At 39.6% G+C, this 19,335-nt stretch overlaps 1 protein-coding gene across 6 annotated transcripts in view; it reads right to left on the reverse strand.

Moving 5' to 3' along the window:
• The window catches only part of LOC133628460 (nipped-B-like protein), a 165,575-nt gene that overhangs the window by 78,379 nt on the left and 67,861 nt on the right, over positions 1–19,335 (reverse strand). For 3 of the 6 annotated variants that reach the window (XM_062016629.1, XM_062016630.1, XM_062016631.1), the window contains 2 exons: positions 18,541–18,634; positions 6,807–7,436 (listed from right to left, as the gene is read on the reverse strand). In XM_062016629.1, the coding sequence (XP_061872613.1) occupies positions 6,807–7,436; positions 18,541–18,634 (724 nt within the window). Of the gene's footprint in view, positions 1–6,806; positions 7,437–18,540; positions 18,635–19,335 lie in introns of those variants that run through there. The other 3 variants (XM_062016634.1, XM_062016632.1, XM_062016633.1) reach the window with 2 other exon arrangements.

The raw sequence follows: 19,335 nt of genomic DNA on the forward strand, positions 1-19,335 counted from the left end.
TCTTCAATTAACTATGAACTATAGAAATATGACTATGAACTACAGAAATGCTGGACTTAAACTGTTAATAAGATTTATTAATTATATATGCTGGGTTTTTTTTAATCAATATTTAAATCCATTATAAAGAAGTGACTGTCCTAGAGCAAAATAAATTCATTACTGGGTAAGTAATATTATAAATCTTCCCACCCATTTAACAGGTACAATGAAGGGCATATACTACATGCAAATTAAATATAATTTTCTAATCTTAGTTTACGCTACAGATAAAAATAAAATACATTTCTTAGTGAACTTCTGGGGTTTAGTTATTTTCTATACCTGCTTACAAGAGCAGGTTTCTGTGCAACCCCACGTAAAGCACAAACTGGGATAAATTTGGGAATTTGCTTTAATTTTACACCAGAGCACCAAAATAAACACCATTAAAAATATACCTCTACTTAAAAAAAAAAAGTGTTTTTCACTCAATCAGTGTTATGTTCTTTAAAAAAATATAAAAGAAAGTATTTTTTCCTAGATAGATGGAAACATTGCAACACTTCATGGCAATTTCTCTAGACGGAACTTCTTCCCCTTACTTTTCTTAAAACATGTCTGAACACAGAACAAAAGAAGTCTCTCATGTATAGGAACTGGACGTTGAAAATCTGCTTTTTCTTGGGAAAGCTACATGAGGTGCCAGTTTCATCCATTATATAACACTACAAAATACAGACCTAATGAAAGCTTGTATACACAAAATACATGATATTTGATTCACACATTGTCCTACTACATAGAGACACAATCACACAATCATTTATATTTTACAATGTCTCATTTCATCTTCTGTAGTGACTGTAACCTTCTGCAAGATTACTATAGAAATGATGGCACTCATATCTCCATTATTAAGTAAATAAAACCCCTATACTTTTGGAAATGAATGGTAATATATTGGTTATAATTACACATTCTGTCATTTAATTCATTGCCTACATAAAGTTAGATGTAAACAAACTATTAATTTTTAATAGTGTTCTTCTGTTAGTCGCCTCTTTGGGGAACTTTTAGGGGGAGATAGGTAACGGGGAGAAAGGGAAAGGAGCTGGATAAGAACTTAAAAGGTAAGAGAAAAGTTTACTTACCTATAGTTGTAGTTTTGAGTTTTGCTCCGGCAGATTCACACTCTTGGGATGTCTGCTGCTATGGGCTTGGAATGAACTAAAAAAGGAAGGGCCCACAGCAGGCATCCAAATGCCCCCTAACTGATCCAATTATTGGAAGTTATTAGAGCTTCACTTCTTAATTCAAAAAAACTACAGTAAGATTCCAAAGCATGTAAAATGGATCCTCAGAGGTAAAATATATAAGGGAAATATTAAGTTTGTCTCATTTAAAAAATGCTTCTAATGCTTTTAAGTTTTGTTGTTTTTTTTTTAAATATAGCCTCCTAATGAAGTGGTTAGTGATTAACAATTTCATGACTCTTCTCACAAACACCAGAGAACAGTGCCTTTTACAAGTAAAAGTAGAGCTCCTTAATCTGTTAAGACAGTTGCGTTAAATAAAATTGTCTTTGAAGTAGCCTAAAATCTAACAGTAAACACACAATACTATGTATGGAAGAGCTCAAATTAAAATTTTGCGAACCTGAATAAAATAAAAAACTAAAGCAATTTGAAAAAGAGTCTCTGTAAAAAGATGGGGTGCTTTCTGATTTTTCAAGTAATTTTCAAGGTTATCTTCATTTTTCCCCTTTCTAGAAGACTCAGAGCTCCTTTTAATATTAATATCTTAAATATTTTTTATTATGGTATTTGAGGTTTTTAGAAAAGCATGAAAGATCTTGAGGTAGAAACTTTGAACCTGAAAATGAATTCAGTAGCAGGTCTAAATCCTGATGAACAAAAAGATCTTAATGTAATGTTTGGGGGTTGGACTAGATCTCTGAAGGTCCCTTCCAACCCCTACCATTCTGTGATTCTAATTTTCTTGGAAAAGTTTAGACTGAAAGTGATTGACTATCTTTGAACTATCAGACTATAAACAAAAATAACCTGCTTGTATCTGAAGAGTGGCAAAGTATGAGTTAATGCAAAGAACTGAGATTACAAAAATTAAATTTCTCCCTCAATACCTCCCCTTTCCTGAGGAAAAAAAGATTTCTGAGAAGAACAACAATTCCTGGGACAATCTTCTAAAACTCCCCAGGATTTCCTGTACTTTCTTGGAGTAGTCAACTTCAGAACAAGAACTAAGCATAGCTCCAGTTAAGTGAACAAAATTCATTCAGAATATGGATCTCTGCTTGTTTGGAAAGCATTCAAGAGCACCAAGTAGTACAGAAAATGTGACTACTGACAGTGATTAGAAGAAAGTGTGCATGAAGCTTATTATTTTTAATATCTTTAGAAAGACATCCTGATGTATCTAAGCAGAGAATGGTTCGCTTGTCAATTGTTGTGGGAAAAGATAATCCCTTTCTTTATTAACTCTTCCAAATAACTTTTTTTCAACTCAAAGAATCTGAGTCTAGATAAACAATATCTGGATCTATCTGTGATATTACATATCCTTTTAAATAGAGAAGGTATGTATGATCTAGTATTGATTCACAACTTGTATCAGATGAGGGTTGTCATGGTTTGACATGACAGCCATTTCTGGTAAGGGGGAAGGTGCTGTAAAGATGGCTCCGGTAAGAATTTGCTCAAAACTCTTCCCAGCTCTGAGCCAGACCCATTTCTGGGGATGAGCTAATTAGACGCCTCCACGATCACTTTTTAAGAAGAAGCTGGAAGAGGAGGGTTCTTCCTGTTTCTTCTTTCTTCTGTCCCTTTTTTTTTTCCAGCTGGTGGTGGTGCAAGGAGTGGGAAGAGAGAGAGAAGCAACCATGCAGACTCCAAGGTCAGTGAGGAAAGAGAGGAAGAGGTGTGCTGGAGCAGAGACTCCCCTGCATCCTGCAGAGAGGACTGGTGAAGCAGAGATTTGTTTGCATTTCATTAAAGATCCCATGCCAGGGGCAGTGACTATGGCCGGAGGAGGCTGTCCCCCGTGGGGGGAACGCCATATTCACAGAAGCTGTAGCTGTGGGGAGGAACCCATAGCAAAGAACCCACACCAACCAACCATGCCAACAAGGGTGGGGGTAAATGGGGGCACTGAGTGAGAGACTGTCGTGATGCTTCTTTGCTAGTAGGGCCAAACCACGACAAAAATTAATCAATACTGAGAGACTTTCTTGATGGAAGAAGCAAGAAGAGGAGGTGGACTCTTTTCCTTCCATACAGAGGACAAGGACAAAACCAACTTTTACAAATTTTGCACCTTTCTGTCATGGTGAAAAGACCATAAAATCCACTTAATCCAAGATTTGAATAGACCAAAAGAATGTAATTATAAAAACAGAGTTCTGAAAAGCAAAAGGTCTATATTATAAAATCTTTATTTATGCATATCTGATAGAAATTCGGTCAAACCTGCCAGGTTTTGCATTAGTGATTTTTGCACCAAAAATCCCTTTTTCATAAAATAGAAACATGACAGTCAGGTCTGGAGAACAAGTCTTATGAGGAGCAGCTGAGGGAGCTAAGGTTATTTAGCCTGGAGAAGAGAAGGCTGAGAGGAGACATGATCACTGTCTACAACTACCTGAAAGGAGGCTATAGTGAGATGGGGGTTAGTCTCTTCTCCCCAGTAATGAATGACAGGACAAGAGGAATGGGCTCAAGTTGTACCAGGGAAGGTTTAGTTTGGAGATTAGGAAGAACTTTTTCCCTGAGAGGGTTGTTAAGTCACTGGCACAGGCTGCCCAGGGAGGTGGTGGAGTCCCCATCCCCAGAGATATTTAAGTCGTGTAGCTGAGGTGCTCAGGGACATGGGCTTGGCAGTGTTAGGTTAGTGGTTGGACTTGATAATCTTAAAGGTCTTTTCCAACCAAAATGATTCCATGATTCTATGAAAGGCAGCTCTTCTGCAAAACCATGTATTAGTTCCATCTCTGGAATGGAGACTGCCTCCTTTGTTTGTTGGAAGCTAAATATTTTAACAACTTTGTTAGAATTAGGAATTTATTAAAGAAAGTATCATAATTTCCAAAGGACTCTAATCTCCAATTCCCACATGTACCAAACATTATAAAAAGAACTCAGGATTAAAAAGACCTTAGCATTGCCTTAGGCAAGTATAGTAGCTGTATAATTTTTAGCAAGAATCTCCAAAAACAACATCTCTGCCTCTACTCTGGAATCAACAGTTCCACCACACTCCAAAGCCTTACTGTTAAAAACGAATCATCTGAAAACCTCTGATGAAACATAGTACTATAAAGATTTCGCGTGTTAAAAAAAGGACAGAAGAGACCATTAATTTTCTATCAAATCTTGCAAGTACAATTCTACTCAAAGTAATTTATGGAAGACAACGTGTGCCTACACAGAAACTGTAGTGTGACTGTAACATGTATTCCTATACCTCATTTACAAAAACAGCAAAGATGCTTTCATACAGATTTTAGCATGTGCTAGCATCTAGAGTAATCCCTGTAGAGGGACAGCATCAGCTAGCACTATAGCACTGAGTACATGCTACAATCACACTATTTTCTTGACATAATGTGATCTGAAGTTACAGTATATGTATTTAAAATGGACAAATGCCAGGCTTTTGCATAAATACAGTAAGCAACTTCAGAAAAATTAATGACATATTTAGGAGTTACTGGATGTATTTCTAAGAAATTTATTCCCATAGGAATAATAGAGGAAGTTTCCCCCTCCAATCACACCAAAACAAATTGCTATAACTAGAACGATCCCGGAGTGTATCAACTTGTAGACATAGTACAAACTTACAAGCAATGGCAAAAGTGTTACCAAAAAATAAGAATCATATTTCTACAAGGTAAGAGCTTTTCAGGAAATCTGTCCCAAGACTGCTAAAAATCCTTCTACTCAATGCTATTCATTCAAGGCTGAAACCTCAGCAGCCAAAGTGAAAAGAGCTACTATCTAGCATAGGGGCAACTTACCATCAGTAAATAAATGGTAATCATTTGTCCCAATATAAGGCAGCAGCTCTTGCACCTGATTCATAGCAATTGCAGGAACTCAGGAAGAACTGAGACCTGGCAGAGGATGCAGGTGGAAGGGAAGCATAAGATCGGAATCCTTATTTGGGAAGTTTGTTATTGAGCAGTAGTGAAAGGGAAAGATCACGTTCTATAAAAATCACTCCTTTACCCAAAAGAAACAAATTGGAGTCTGCCCATGGCTATGTAATTATGTTAAACAAACTTTACAAGTAATCACAGAATTTTAAGGGTTGGAAGGAATGTTCAATATGTACTGAAAGATAGAACAAAAGAGAAAGTATTTTAATCTTGCTGTAAGTGTTTGAAGGTTGCTGTGCACCATCAAAAGTACACTGCATTTTTTAGATGCTTCTCAGCTAAAATGTGCTGGAAAATCTACTCAAAATGTGAGGATATAAAAAGTAGCTTTTTAAGCATTAGGAGACAAACCACAATCCCTCCACAAATAAATTTAAAATTATTAGAAGAGATGTAAGCAAAGTAATAAATTCCATAATTTCATTAAATCTCAGTGGAGATCTCTTTTGAGGTGAGCACCCATTTTCTCCGTATATTCACAACACAACAAACTCTCTCTTCCCCCCCAGCATCTGCTGGTGGATCCAAATCATATGTAAATTCAGTTTCCTCCATGCAAATATGTCCAAAATCAACCGTTTTCACCTATGAACTTCCAAAATCAGAATCTGCACTGTTTTCCACTCTGCAAGATTTTTCTTGGGAGCATCTAATAAATTAGCATTATACTATTTTTTTTTTCTTAAACACAGTGCAGAGAAAGCTTCCAAAAATATTTATGTTAACCTATCTACTTCATAAACCACATTTTATCTTCAAGATTTACATGTGGGTTTTGCATCCACTTTTGATATTTCTGAAGCCTAAGACCTTCAAACCAATCAACAACAGAAAAAAAGAAAAAAAAAGGGGGAAGAGAGGTGGAAAAAGGAGAAAATAGGGGGGAAAAGAGAAAGAGAATGGAAATAGAGAAGGAGAAAGATAAAAAAAAGAAAAAAATATCAAAGAGGATAGATTCAATGAAATCAAGACAACCAGTACAGCTTCTGAAGCGAAAAGCAAACATTTCAGAGACTCATGTGCTAGAGACCATATAGATATATGGAAGTTCTCTAAAACTTGTAATGTCTACATAATAATGAATATCCAGTTGAACAAACATTGGAGGCAATATTACCTAATCATCATACTGCCTTAAAATAATAGATGCACTTTTAGTCTAATATCTCCTTCACATTAGTTCAAATTGGGATATGTATAGACATGGCATAAAAGAGTTTTCCTGTATTTTCTTAAATTAGACAACATGGGTAGTTAATTAATAATTTAACTACCAAAACTTATTCCAAATTTTTAATTATGGTACTGCTGGGATTTTAAGAAACTATAAACAACATCAACTGTACTTCATTCAGTCTTATGGTTCAAAGTCAGAGTAGCTTAAAAAGAATTTTGAAACATAAGAACTTCACTTTCCATCATTTAAGATCCCAAATAAAGAATACCAGATATTAAAAATATGCATATATGAGAGATTACAGTTCATTGTTGGAGAGGAATGGAGATGAATGTCATAGAACCATCTACACTAAGTAAACAGAATTGAACTATGTGACAATGAAAGGAAGGTGTATATATATATATATATGGGGTTTATATATATATATTTATATAATATATAGTGTACACACACACAAAATTCTTTTACCTTTATCTTGCACTTCTTTTGAAAATCGCTCCCTTTCAATAGCTGATTCACGTTCTATCCGCTCAATTTCAGCCAATGCATCCAATTCTACTTCATCATATGACGTTATAGTTCCTTGTTGTGAAACCTGTTGCAGTGTCTGGACCACAGGAGTTTGAGGTTGTTTTGCAGCAACTGAAGTGTTCTGTTGTAAAACAGGCACTTGTGCCAGAAGAAAAGCTGTCTGTTCGTGCTGCGGCAAACACTGAGCAGCATTTAGTGGGCGGTTAACATCCTGTGGAGTAACGGATGTTTTAGAAGTCTGTCCTGGGTACTGCACATTAAAAGGAATATCACCCTCTGACACACTGCTGTTTTCGAAACTAGAAAGCATATCATCCTGCTGGTCCATATCCGAAGATCTTACACGAGAGAGTCTTAATGTAAGCTTAGTGGAGTCCTTGGAAGGAGAACTAATGATATCATACATTGCAGCTTTTTCAGTCTGGTCTTTTTCATCCTTGCCTAACTTCATTTTCTTTTGTTTCTTTTGCTTTCTTTCTGGAGAATCTAACAATATGTCTGGGGGAACATCTCTAGGTGATGAATAAGGTGGAGGCTGAGACTGTTGGATTAAAGGTTGTCTTGATCCTAGAATAATAATTCAGAAAAACTGAACAGTTATGTTGTTCCATGTTTATATTAAAACACACTAAATATAATCTACATAATTTTAATATGTATTTTTACATATATCTGTGTTCACAAAAGGTCTAAGTAAGATTGGTAGGAAGCACACCATTCCTAGATCAAGATCTAATCCATATAGTTGCAGTGTATTTCCAACGAATTTTAGCCGTCCACTGCAGGTAAAAAAGTGATCATTTCAGAGAAGATGAAACAAAAAAAAACCCATCAAAAAAGAATAAATATAGGACCTGCAGGTTTAGAATACCAATTACTAGAAAACAGTCAATGAAAACAAGTTGATAACAAAAAAGGAAACATCAAAAAGGACTTAATGATCAGTGTATAGGCTTTAGCTATTTCATGGAATCATAGAATCATAGAATGATAGGGGTTGGAAGGGACCTTTAGAGATCATCTAGTCCAAATCCCCTGCAGAAGCAGGTCCACCTAGATCAGGTCACACAGGAATGCGTCCAGGCAGGTTTTGAAAAGCTCCAGAGAAGGAGACTCCACAACCTCCCTGGGCAGCCTGGTCCAGTGCTTCGTCACCCTCATAGTGAAAAATTTTTTTCCTTATGTTTAAATGGAACTTTTTGTGTTCTAGTTTCTTTCCATTGCCCCTTGTCCTGTCACCAGACACAACAGAAAAAAGGGATGCCCCAATCTCCTGACACCCACCATTTAGATATTTGTAAATATTAATGAGATCTCCCTGCAGTCTCCTCTTCTCTAGACTAAACAGCCCCAGTTCCTGCAGCCTTTCCTCATAAGGAAGATATTCCAGTCCCCTGATCATCTTGGTTGCCCTGCACTGGACTCTCCCCAGAAGTTCTCTGTCCCTCTTGAGCTGGGGAGTCCAGAACTGGACACAATACTCCAGATGAGGCCTCACCAGGGCAGAGCAGAGGGGGAGGAGAACCTCCCTCGACCTGCTGGACAGACTCTTCAGCAACAAATTTTAAAGTAATTAAAAATATACATATATTAAAAAATCAAAACATAAACAACCTCTTTAACTTTGATTCTCATAGCTTATTTTCAACTTTTTTTTGAGCACTTTTCTGTCATTCCTTGCCTTATCTCCACTCTTTTTTTCTTTTTTTTTTCTTTTCTTTTTTTTAATGTATGAATTTTTACTTTTACATGCACCCATTTCAGGCTCTGAGTCTAACTCTCCAGTTAATCACATTAAATTTTTTGTTCCTCAAATTAAACCAGCTCCCCATAACTGTTAGCCCAGAAAAAGCTTTGAAAAACAAATAAGCTTTTCAACCTGTCCCAATTATATTTTTGAGCTGTAATTTTTGTCTTAAAAATAATACTGGTATGGTAAAAATAAAAAAAAAAACCCAAAAAACGGAAAGTCTATTTGGCTGGACTGATAGAGCCAGCCTCCTCTTGTTAAAGAAAGCAAACATTTATCTGATCTCATTATTCCACTGGGGAACAGTGATCTTCAGAAAGCAGTGACTGAGATTATTAGTCATTCTGGTTTAGGTTATCGTAGGTCAATACTTCTAACAACACTCAAAAACTAATTGGAATACAAGTCCCCATGTGCTTCATTCAAGATATGCCATCAAACAAAAATGCAGCTTTATTCTGAACCTTAAATTTCTATCAGATATTTTAAGAAATACTAAGAATCGTTAAGCAATGAACTGACCTGTAGATGAAAAAAAGAATGGCTACCTCTATCAAAGCTCCAATTCAAATGAAAGGTGTGCCTCTACTAATGATTTCTTTGCACAGACTACTATACTTATTTTCTCTTCCTAGTACATTCTGTAACCTCTGTATGTAGAGCAGGGTATAAAACGTGTTTTTATCTTACCCTTTCTTTCTGTCAACAAGATCCATAATGTTGGGAAGCCTTGTTTTGACTCATCCCAATTCTCAAGATCTTTTCAGTACTCCATTTCCCCTCCTGAAATTAGCCACCACACTCAATCACTAGTACTGAAGACCCAGCTACACCCTTTGAAGATCTCACTTCCTTTCTACCAGGGATTCCTATTCTTGTGATGCTCCCTCCAAACACAAACACACACTTTTCCTAATTACTCTCTCTTTAGAAAATAATTTACAAGATTGTCTCAGTGTAATGTATAACAGAAACTGTTAGGTAACTTCTTTTAAGGCAATGACTACCACTCACTGGAAATAGAGGCTACATTTTTATTTCTACAAATATTAGAGGTAGCTCAAAACTTTTCAGAGATCTTACTGACATCTTACTCTTGAATTATCTCTTAATTGAATACTTCTGAAGTTCCAACAATGGAACATTTACCACCTTTCACAGGTATACTTCAAATAGAGGACACAGATTTGATTTGCCCTTGTCCTAAACTTTTAATTTGACAAGATTGTTCTGTTTCGTACTTCATTTGGTATTTCTCATGCTGAAAAATATCACAACAGATAAGGTGGTTCTTTTTATCTTTGGGTAGACTTTAGGAGATCAGAAGGATTTCAGTGCATTCTACTAAACATACTTGGAATCCAGTCAATGAAAAAAACAGAACTAAAGTTTTCCCTCTCCTAGGCAGCAGTACAAATAGTTATTTGAAAGTATCTTCCTCCTGAAGGAAATTTCTGAGACACCTAATGATGGCTAAGCCTCTATTAACAAAGAGGCTTAAAAGCTACAATGCTTATGTACTGAGGATTCATGGTTTGACATGACAGCTGTTTCCAGTAATGGGGAAGGATCTCTAAAGATGGCTCAGGTAAGAAGCTGCTCAAAACTCTCCCCAGCTCTGAGCCAGGCCCACTTCTGGGGCTGTGCCAATTAGACGCCTCCACGATCACTTTTTAAGAAGAAGCTGGAAGAGGAGGGTTCTTTCTGTTCTTTTTTCTTCTGTCCCTTCTTCTTTTCTGGCTGGTGGTGGTGCAAGGAGTGGGAAGAGAGAGAGAAGCGACCATACGGACTCCAAGGTCAGTGAGGAAAGAGAGGAGGAGATGTGCTGGAGCAGAGACTCCCCTGCATCCTGCAGGCAGAGACTCCCCTGCATCCAGCGGAGAGAACTGGTGAAACTGAGATTTGTTTGCATTTCGTTAAAGACCCCGTGCCAGGGGCAGTGACTATGGCCAGAGGAGGCTATGTCCAATGTGAGGGACCCCATATTCACAGAAGCTGTAGCTGTGGGGAAGAATCCACACCAAAGAAGCTCATTAAAATTATGCCCAGAAGAGGCCGTGTCCCATGGGAGGGACCCTGTATCTGCAAAAGCTGCAACCATGGAGAAGAATCCATGCCAGAGAGATTCATTAAGGACTCTGTCCCATGTGAGGGATCCTGTATTGGCAGAAGCCATAGCTGCTGGGAAGAACCCACACCAGAGAATTTCATTAAGGACTGTGTCCCGTGGGAGGGACCCCATATTGCAACAGGGTAAGAATGCAAGTAGTCCTCATCTGAGAAGAGAGAAGTGGCAGAGCCCATCTGTGAGAGACTGACCACATCCCCCATTCCCTACCTCCCTGAGCCATTGAGGAGGTAGGAGGTAGAGATAACGGGAGCAGTGAGCTGAGTCCAGAAAGAAAGGAGCGATGGGGGAGGGAGATCTTAAAGTGCTGGTTGTAATTTTCTCATCATCCTACTCCCTTTTTGCTTTTATTCTGTTCTATTTCTTGTAGGTAGTAGAATAAACTTTCCTACTTTCCTCTCTAAGTGGAGTATTGGAGTCTGTTTTGCCCAGAACCGTAATTGACAGCGAGCCCTCCCTGCCCTTGTCTCAATCCACAACAACCTTGCTTATCTTTTTCCTCCCATTTTGCTGGGCCCTCTGTCATCCTAATGAGGATGGGGGTGAATGGGGGGCACCGAGCAAGAGACTGTCATGGTGCTTCATTGCTGGCTGGGCAAAACCACAACATGAGGTGAAAACAAATTGAAAAAGATGAATCATTCTGTAACAGTTTCATTCTACCACAGATGTTAACAGCTTTGAACACATATCACACATTGAACATGTACCACATTTTGTTGGATGTTCAGACTTCAGACAAAACATCACCCATTATACAAAGAGAGTTCTGTCTATTACTGTTGAAGTAAGTCTGGAATATTTCCTATGGTAGAAGGCTTGAATATCTTGAATATGTCTGAGAATAAGGCTCTTATAAGACATGCTGAGAACAGAAGAAATGTTTTTATGGAAAGAATACAGAGACAGATAGGTATGATCTGCTTGCAGAACCAGTCAAGATTCCAAGGTTGAGAAGGTCTGTTCTACAAATTATATTTGCTATCAATTATCTTTGGGAATGAACTGAATTTTAGAATATTCTTTTAGAACAGAGAAATATATAGGCAGATTTTGAGTCTAAACCTAGGGTTGTGCAGTAATTCAGGAAAAAATAACTGACTTTCTATAGTTGATCTTCCATAGTATTAGTAAAAGAATGTTCTGATTTAGCAAGGAGCAGCTTTTGCTTGGTAACAGGGGGAGCAGGTTGCAGTGAAGACCCAGTAAAGAGTTTGTGGACTCTCCCCTGTCTCCTGAGTTCATAGCCACCTCTGGCCCGGCTGGGTCAATCTGGTGCCTCTGCGATCACTATTTAGGGATGGGAATTTGAAGTGCTGGGAGGAGGTGTAAGAGTGATACAAGATGGAGGTGACCACGCGGATCCTACAGCCAGAGAAGGAGGAAGGAAGGAGAAGCAATAGACCAGAGACCCCTCTGCAAGCCGTAGCGAGAATGCAGGCTGTACCCCTGCAACCTATGGAGACCCATGGCAGGACCGAGAGTTACCAGCAGCTCTGTATGAGTGAGCCCAGACGGGCGAGGGACTGTGTGAGGAGACGGCCACAGCACAGGCCGTGCTGGAGAGCCTGCGCGCCACAGAGCAGACCCACACGAGAGGCAGAGAGGAGCTGCAGCCTTTGGGATAAATGCACGTCGGAGCAGCCCGTGCAGGGCTGCCGTGTGTGTGGTACCCTACGGACTTTCAGGGAGGACGGGTGCGGAGCCCACCTGTCCTGAGGAGGGACAAATGGCAGAAGCTATTGGGAACAGACTGATTGAAACCCCCACTCCCTGCCCACCCGAGCCGTTCAGGGGAGGAGGAGGTAAAAACACCAGGATCAGGGCTCTGAGCCCGGGAAGAGGGGAGGTGTGGCAAGAAGGTGTTATTAAAAAGGCTGGTCGGACTCTTCATTGTTGTACTACTCTGTATTGTTTTATTTTGGTTATGTTTTGGTGTTTTAAGGTTATGTTTTAGTTGATGTTGCATAACATTATTTTCTGTTTTCTTCCCCAAGCCCAGTATCCTGGTCTGTTTTGTCCTGAACCTTAAGTGCAATTAAGCTCTCCCTGCCCTTTGGCAATTCTCAGTCTCTTTGGTACTTGAGGCTAATCATGGTCTTTTGTTCCCTGATGGGCCTAAACCAGGACAAAGAACTTTGTCCAAACTCTTTTTGTATAGAAGGAATATGTAAGACTTGTGAGATAAAAAGAGATTCTCCACTGATTTGGGAAGGTTACTGAACAGGAAATACTGATGGTCATCCAGATAATGCCAAATGTAGCTGCAAAGCAGGTAATGTCATAGGAAATAAGGTCCCTCTGGAGACCAAATACACTAATCAACAATACTCCCATAGTCTTTCAGTAACAGTCATCCTAATCACCCATGATAATCCTGGGATCAGTTCTCTGTACTATTTATTTTCCCTACTGATTTCCTAATGGTAGATGGCGCTAAGTATAGAAGAGGTTTTATCAAGTACTGTAGTAATTTATAAACACTTTTTTTTCCCCCGTGACTCTTGACTGATTTCTTATCATATCCCTTATAATGCAAGCAACTATAACATGCATTGCAATGACAGTAACTTAGCCTTCGTAAAAATTTAAAGTTTTAAAACACTTATTTACCATGGAATACCTTCACTTGCTCATTGTACATCAATAACTTGGGTAGCAAATAAATAAGCTTCTGTCCAGGAGATTGCACACATCACTGACATCTAAATCTTACATTTTCTGTCTGTACACTTTCTAATTATGCCACAATACTTTGCACAGAGCTGTAAGAGAAACCTGTCCTTACCCTCTAAGATATCTTTATAGGATAGGTATGAGGCTCTGGGTACTGTACATGAAGCACATGATAAGACAGAAAAGGAGGAACCTATGTACTCTCACCAAGGTCAGATCAGTCTGATGCAACAAGACCGACATTAAGACCAGCACTGAGAAAAAAACAATAGTGAGTTATGGTTGTGGATTACTACCTCCTGAGAAGAATGGAAGCACCCATTTGCAGACTGAACCCAATTTTCAGGGAAGTTTGCTGCCTCCCTGGAGCCTGAATTAGGATTGTCACCAGACGACTGATGAGCTTAGTACAGCCTTTGGACTATTACCCACTCCTGCTCTTTCATAGGAGCACTAATGTTATGTCAACAAAAAGTCTAAGGTCGATTGAAAAATATTTCAGGGCCCTGGAAAGAATGATAAAAATTTCAGGTACAAAAGTAGTATTTTCCTCAATCTTCCCAGTAACGGGCAGAGACTTTGGAAGAAACAGACAAGACCAAAGCATCAATATTTGGTTCCAGGACTGGTGCCTCCACCAAAACTTTGGGGTTTAAAACCACAGCAGAGTCTCTGAAACAGAAGGTATGCTGGGGTCTGACAGGACCCACCTGTCCCAATGAAGGAAACACGTTCTTTCTTATAAGCTAGCAAAACTGATCAAGAGGCCTTTAAACTAGAATCCATGGGGGAAGGGGATAACAATAGGAGAGGTGAAGGTTAACCAAGGGTTAGAATGTTGCCTGAGGGCAGCAATGCTACCAGGAACATCCACGCTGCTCCTGGGAACACAGAAGGTTCAGGAGCACATCCAAAATGCTTGTCCACTAACATATGCAGTATGAGAAACAAACAGGATAAACTGGAAGCATTGGTCTGTTCCCTGAGCTATGATGTCATTAGTATTAGAGAGACTTGGCGGAAGGAGTCTCACTATTGGAGCACTGCAACGGACAAACAGGGCAGGCATGATGGAGGAGCAGCACTGTATGCAAGGGAGAGGTTTGACTGCATAGCCCTTACAGTTAGTGTTGATGTGGTTGAGAGCCTCTAGGTGAAGATTAGGGGAATGGAAAAGAAAGTAAATGTCACAGTGGGTGTCTACTATCAATCACCCAGTCAGAATGACAGCACTGATGAGTTATTCTATGGGCAATTAGGAGAAATCTCTGGATCAGTAGCCCTTGTCTTTATGGGAGATTTCAACTTCCCAGACATAACTGGGAATACTATACTGCTGTGACAAGCAAGTCTGGCTAACTGTTGAAGTTTGTGGGAGATAATTTCTTGTTACAAGTACTCAGGGAGCCAACTAGGAAAGATGTCCTACTAAACTTGCTGTTTGTGAACAGAGAAGGATTCGTGGGAGATGTAATAGTAGGTGGCTGTCTAGATCACAGTGATTATGAAACGGCTGAGTTTAAAATTTTCAGTGTAATGAGAAAAAAGGACAGCAGAGTTGCTACCTTGAATTTCAAGAGAGCAAATTTTAAGCTGTTCAGGGACCTACTTAGAAGTGTCTCCTTGGAATCTGCTTTTGAGGGCTTAGGAGTTCATGAGTGCTGGTCAGTCTTTAAGAATCACCTTTTTAAGAGCAGGTAATCCAATTGTTTTGAAAATCAAGCAGGTGGGGCAGAAGACCAGCTTGGCTGAACAGGGAACTCCTCATGGAACTCAGGAGAAAAAAAAATTGTATGATCTCTGAAAGCAAGGTCACGCTTCGCAGAAAGATTACAAATACATGGTTCATATATGCAGGGAGAAGACACAAAAGGCCAAAGCTCAAGTAGAAGCTCACCAGCTTCATTGTCTATCTCTGGACATGCTCTAGCACCTCAATGTCCTTCTTGTAGAGAAGGGCCCAACAATGAAGACAGTATTCAAGGTGTGGCTTCACCAGTGACAAATATGGGGACATAATTACTTCCTTGGGCCTGCTGGCCACACTATTTCTGATACAAGCCAAGATGCCATTGGCCTTCTTGGCCACCTGGGCACACTGCTGGCTCATATTCAGCCAGCTGTCAATTAACACCCCCAGGTCCTTTTCTGCTGGACAGCTCTCCAGCCACTCATCCCCACGCCTGTGGCGTTGCATGGGGTTGTTGTGGTCCAAGTGCAAAACCCGGCATTTAGCCTTGTTGAACCTCATAATTGGCCTTGGCCCATCAGTCCAGTCTGTCCAGGTCCCTCTGAAGAGCATTCCTGCCTCAAGCCTATCTGCACTCCCAACCAGCTTCATGTCATCTGCAAACTTACTGGGGGTCCACTCAATCCCTTCATCTAGATCATCGATGAAGATATTAAAAAGAACAGGTCCCAACACTGAGCCCTGGGGAATGTCTCTAGTGACCAACCGCCAACTGGATTTAACTCCATTCCCCACGACTCGACCATCCAGACAGTTTTCCATCCAATGCAGAGTAGGTCCATCTAAGCCATGGACAGCCAGTTTCTCCAGGAGGATGTTGTGGGAGACTGTGTCAAAGGCTTTACTGAAATCCAGGCAGACAACATCCACAGCCTTTCCCTCATGCACTAAGCAAGTCACCTTGTAGAAGGATATCAGGTTAGTCAAGCAGGATCTGCCCTTTATAAAGCCATGTTGACTGGGCCTGAACCCTTCGTTCTCCTCTATGTGCCTCATTATGGAACAGATCATTCTGAGCACCATCCCCTTCCCTGGCATTGAGGTCAGGCTGACAGAATAGAGATGAAAAAAAGCAAAGGCATTTAATGGTTTTTTTGCCTCTGTCTTTAATAATACTGATAGACCTTGGGATCTCTGGTCTTCAGAGTCAAAGGACTACAACAGCAGAAACAGTGACTTTCCATAGGTGGACATAGAAGTTTTAAGGGACCAGTTGTATCAGTTGAATGTTCACAAGTCCACGGGACCTGATGGTATTCCTTCCAGAGTACTGAAGGAGCTGATGTTATGGCAGGACTCCTCTTGACCACGTGATTATGACTGAAGGTATTGAGAGTCTGGGGGGGGGGGGTCTGCTGAATGGAAGCTAGCCAACCTTATTCCAATTTATAAGGTGGCTACATCTGGCTGGTCACCAGCAGTGATCCTCAGGATTCAATCCTAGGGTCAGTTCTCTTCAATATTTTTCACAGAATCACAGAATTGTAGGGGTTGGAAGGGACCTTTAGAAATCATCTAGTCCAACCCCCATGATCTGGAGGCAGGAGTTGAACGCACCATTAGCAAGTTTGCTGATGATACCAAAACTGAGACTGTCAAACTGTTGACTCTCTTGAGAGATGAGAGGCCATGCAGAAGGATCTAGATAGATTGGAGCATTAGTCAGACGATTAATGACATGACATTTAATAAGATCAAAAGTCGGATTCTGCACCTGGGATGAAGTAATGTTGGGCATAAGTATATACTGGGAGAGGAGTGGCTGGAGAGCAGCCCTGCAGAAAGGAATCTGGGAGTGCTGGTTGACAGTAGGTTCAATAGGAGTCAGCAGTGTGCACTGGCAGCCAAGAGGGCAAACCGCATCCTGGGCTGCATCAAACAGTATAACCAGCCCATCAAAAGAGGTGATTATCCTGCTGTATTCAGCATTGGTGCAGCCTCACCTGGAGTACTGTGTGCAGTTTGGAGCCTCACAATTTAAGAAGGATGTGAAGATCCTTGAATACGTCCAGAGGAGGGCAACATAGCTGGTGAAAGGGCTGGAAAGCATGTCCTATGAGTACTCCAGGGTTGTCTAGTTTGGAGGCTGAGGGGCAACCTCATTGCTCCTGAGGAGGAGAAGTGGAGAGGGAGGTGCTGATCTCTTCTCCCTGTAATCCAGTGACAGGATACGTGGGAATGGCTCACAGCTGTGTCAGAGGAGGTTCAGACTTGACAGTAGGAAGCGTTTCTTTACCAAGAGGGTGGTCAGACAATGGAATATGCTTCCTAGAGAGGTGGTTGATGCCCCAGGCCTGTCAGTGTTTCAGAGGCATTTGGACAGCCCTGAAGTGGTCAGGCAGTTGGACTAGATTATTGTTATAGGTCCCTTCCAACTGAAATTGTCTATTCTACTCATATCTTATTTAAACATTCATGATACTTTCTCTGAGCCTCTTCAGAGCAAAGACCATTTGCCTTTCAAAGTTGCACTGTTGCACTGAAGTCTCACCACTGGTCACATTCTTTGTTGTGATCCACATGGTAGAAACAACTTGAGGTTACCAAGAACTTGGGATTTATGTATTTTAAAGAACTGTAAAGAATTTTAGCTTTCCATTTGCACAAAAACTTCAAAAGGGTCACTTGAAATAGTATCTCCATATTCCTTTAAATCTCTTGCAGGTCAAGGTTCCCATACGTTCAAAAAAAGTCTTTTACCCATCCTACACGCTCTTTTGCCAGAAGCATTGTTCCATACGCATGAAAGCTGGGAAAAAAAACTATTAGTGAACAAATGAAGACTGATAGCTAATACTTCATAGCACATGGGAGAGAAACATCAGGAACATTCAAGTGTTATGCCTTTTTAAATCCATGGCAAAGTGATCCATGAGACTCCAGGAACATTATTTAAGTGGATATCAAATTGTTGTTCGTACAACTTGGACACAGTATTCCAGACTTTTTACTGAAAAAGTCTTTTGAAAGAGAGGCTTTAATGAATGCATATTTTCTACATGTGGATTATTAGACTTCACATCTGAGTAATTATTCTGTAAATAAGTTCTTGAAGGCAGAAGCTGGAGAAGGAGTAGACTAGAGTATCCATATTGCACTCATGAATTTAATCCTCATATTGGAATTTAAAATTCTCCTGTCCTCCATGAATTTGAGCTTTGTTTTGAAGTACAATGAGTCAATTTCTGGACCTTCAGAAATTTCTTCTGGATCAAGGTTCTAAATAATTGTGTATCCAAAACTTAATGACACACACTTTAGTACTATTAGAATATAGAAGTTGGGAGTACTAACTAAATACGTCTTTAAACTCTTTGTTCTTTAAAATTGGAAAAAAATACATTGACATATAAGACTGCTAGATTACCTTTAAGAGTTCCATCACTTCCAGCAGGAGAGCAGACTGACTGTGGTGACCTCAAAGGAAAAGATGCAGCATTCCTTATTGAAGGAGCGCTATCCTAAAGTGACAGTGACAAAAAATAATATTACAAACATGAACACTTGACAAAGACTGAAATTAGTACATATAAAATAGATTGGATGAAAAAGCATACAACAAATATCAGAAAAATATTTATATACAAATCTTTGTACTTTAGACTATTAAGACTACTATATAGGCAACATTCCAGAGGACAATCAGCCTTAAGAATCTAGAGCCAGAACATGCACATGATTCATATGCAAGGAAATATAATATTCTGATTCAATGCAATAAAAATAACTATACCTTAAATTTACATGTGTTTTATTGCAAGTCAAAATGAATTAATTTCCTGATGTACGAACTATTTAATATATTGATATTATGAAGTTGATTTATTTCAAACGTGACTTATCTTTGAATCGCAATAAATCTCAAAAATCCTCAAATATTGGCAGAGGTAGCTTAATAACTTCAATAAATATGTTTTATTAGGACAGAAGAGGTCCTCTACCCATGATTCTCAAGGACACAGGCAAACATCCCTTTTATTAAATCAAGTAAATAGACTAACGAGATAGATGACCTTTTAGGTACACACATTATTCCTACCATAGCTGACAAATTTCAAGTGCTCATTTACTGGTTCCTAGTTCAGAATTTCATCAAATGGTGAAATGTAAGCATGAACTTATTCTAGGAATGTGTAGTGGTTTTGCCTGGGCCAGGTTTTTT

Source organism: Colius striatus, chromosome W (assembly GCF_028858725.1).
Source record: "Colius striatus isolate bColStr4 chromosome W, bColStr4.1.hap1, whole genome shotgun sequence".
Lineage (NCBI taxonomy): Eukaryota > Metazoa > Chordata > Aves > Coliiformes > Coliidae > Colius > Colius striatus.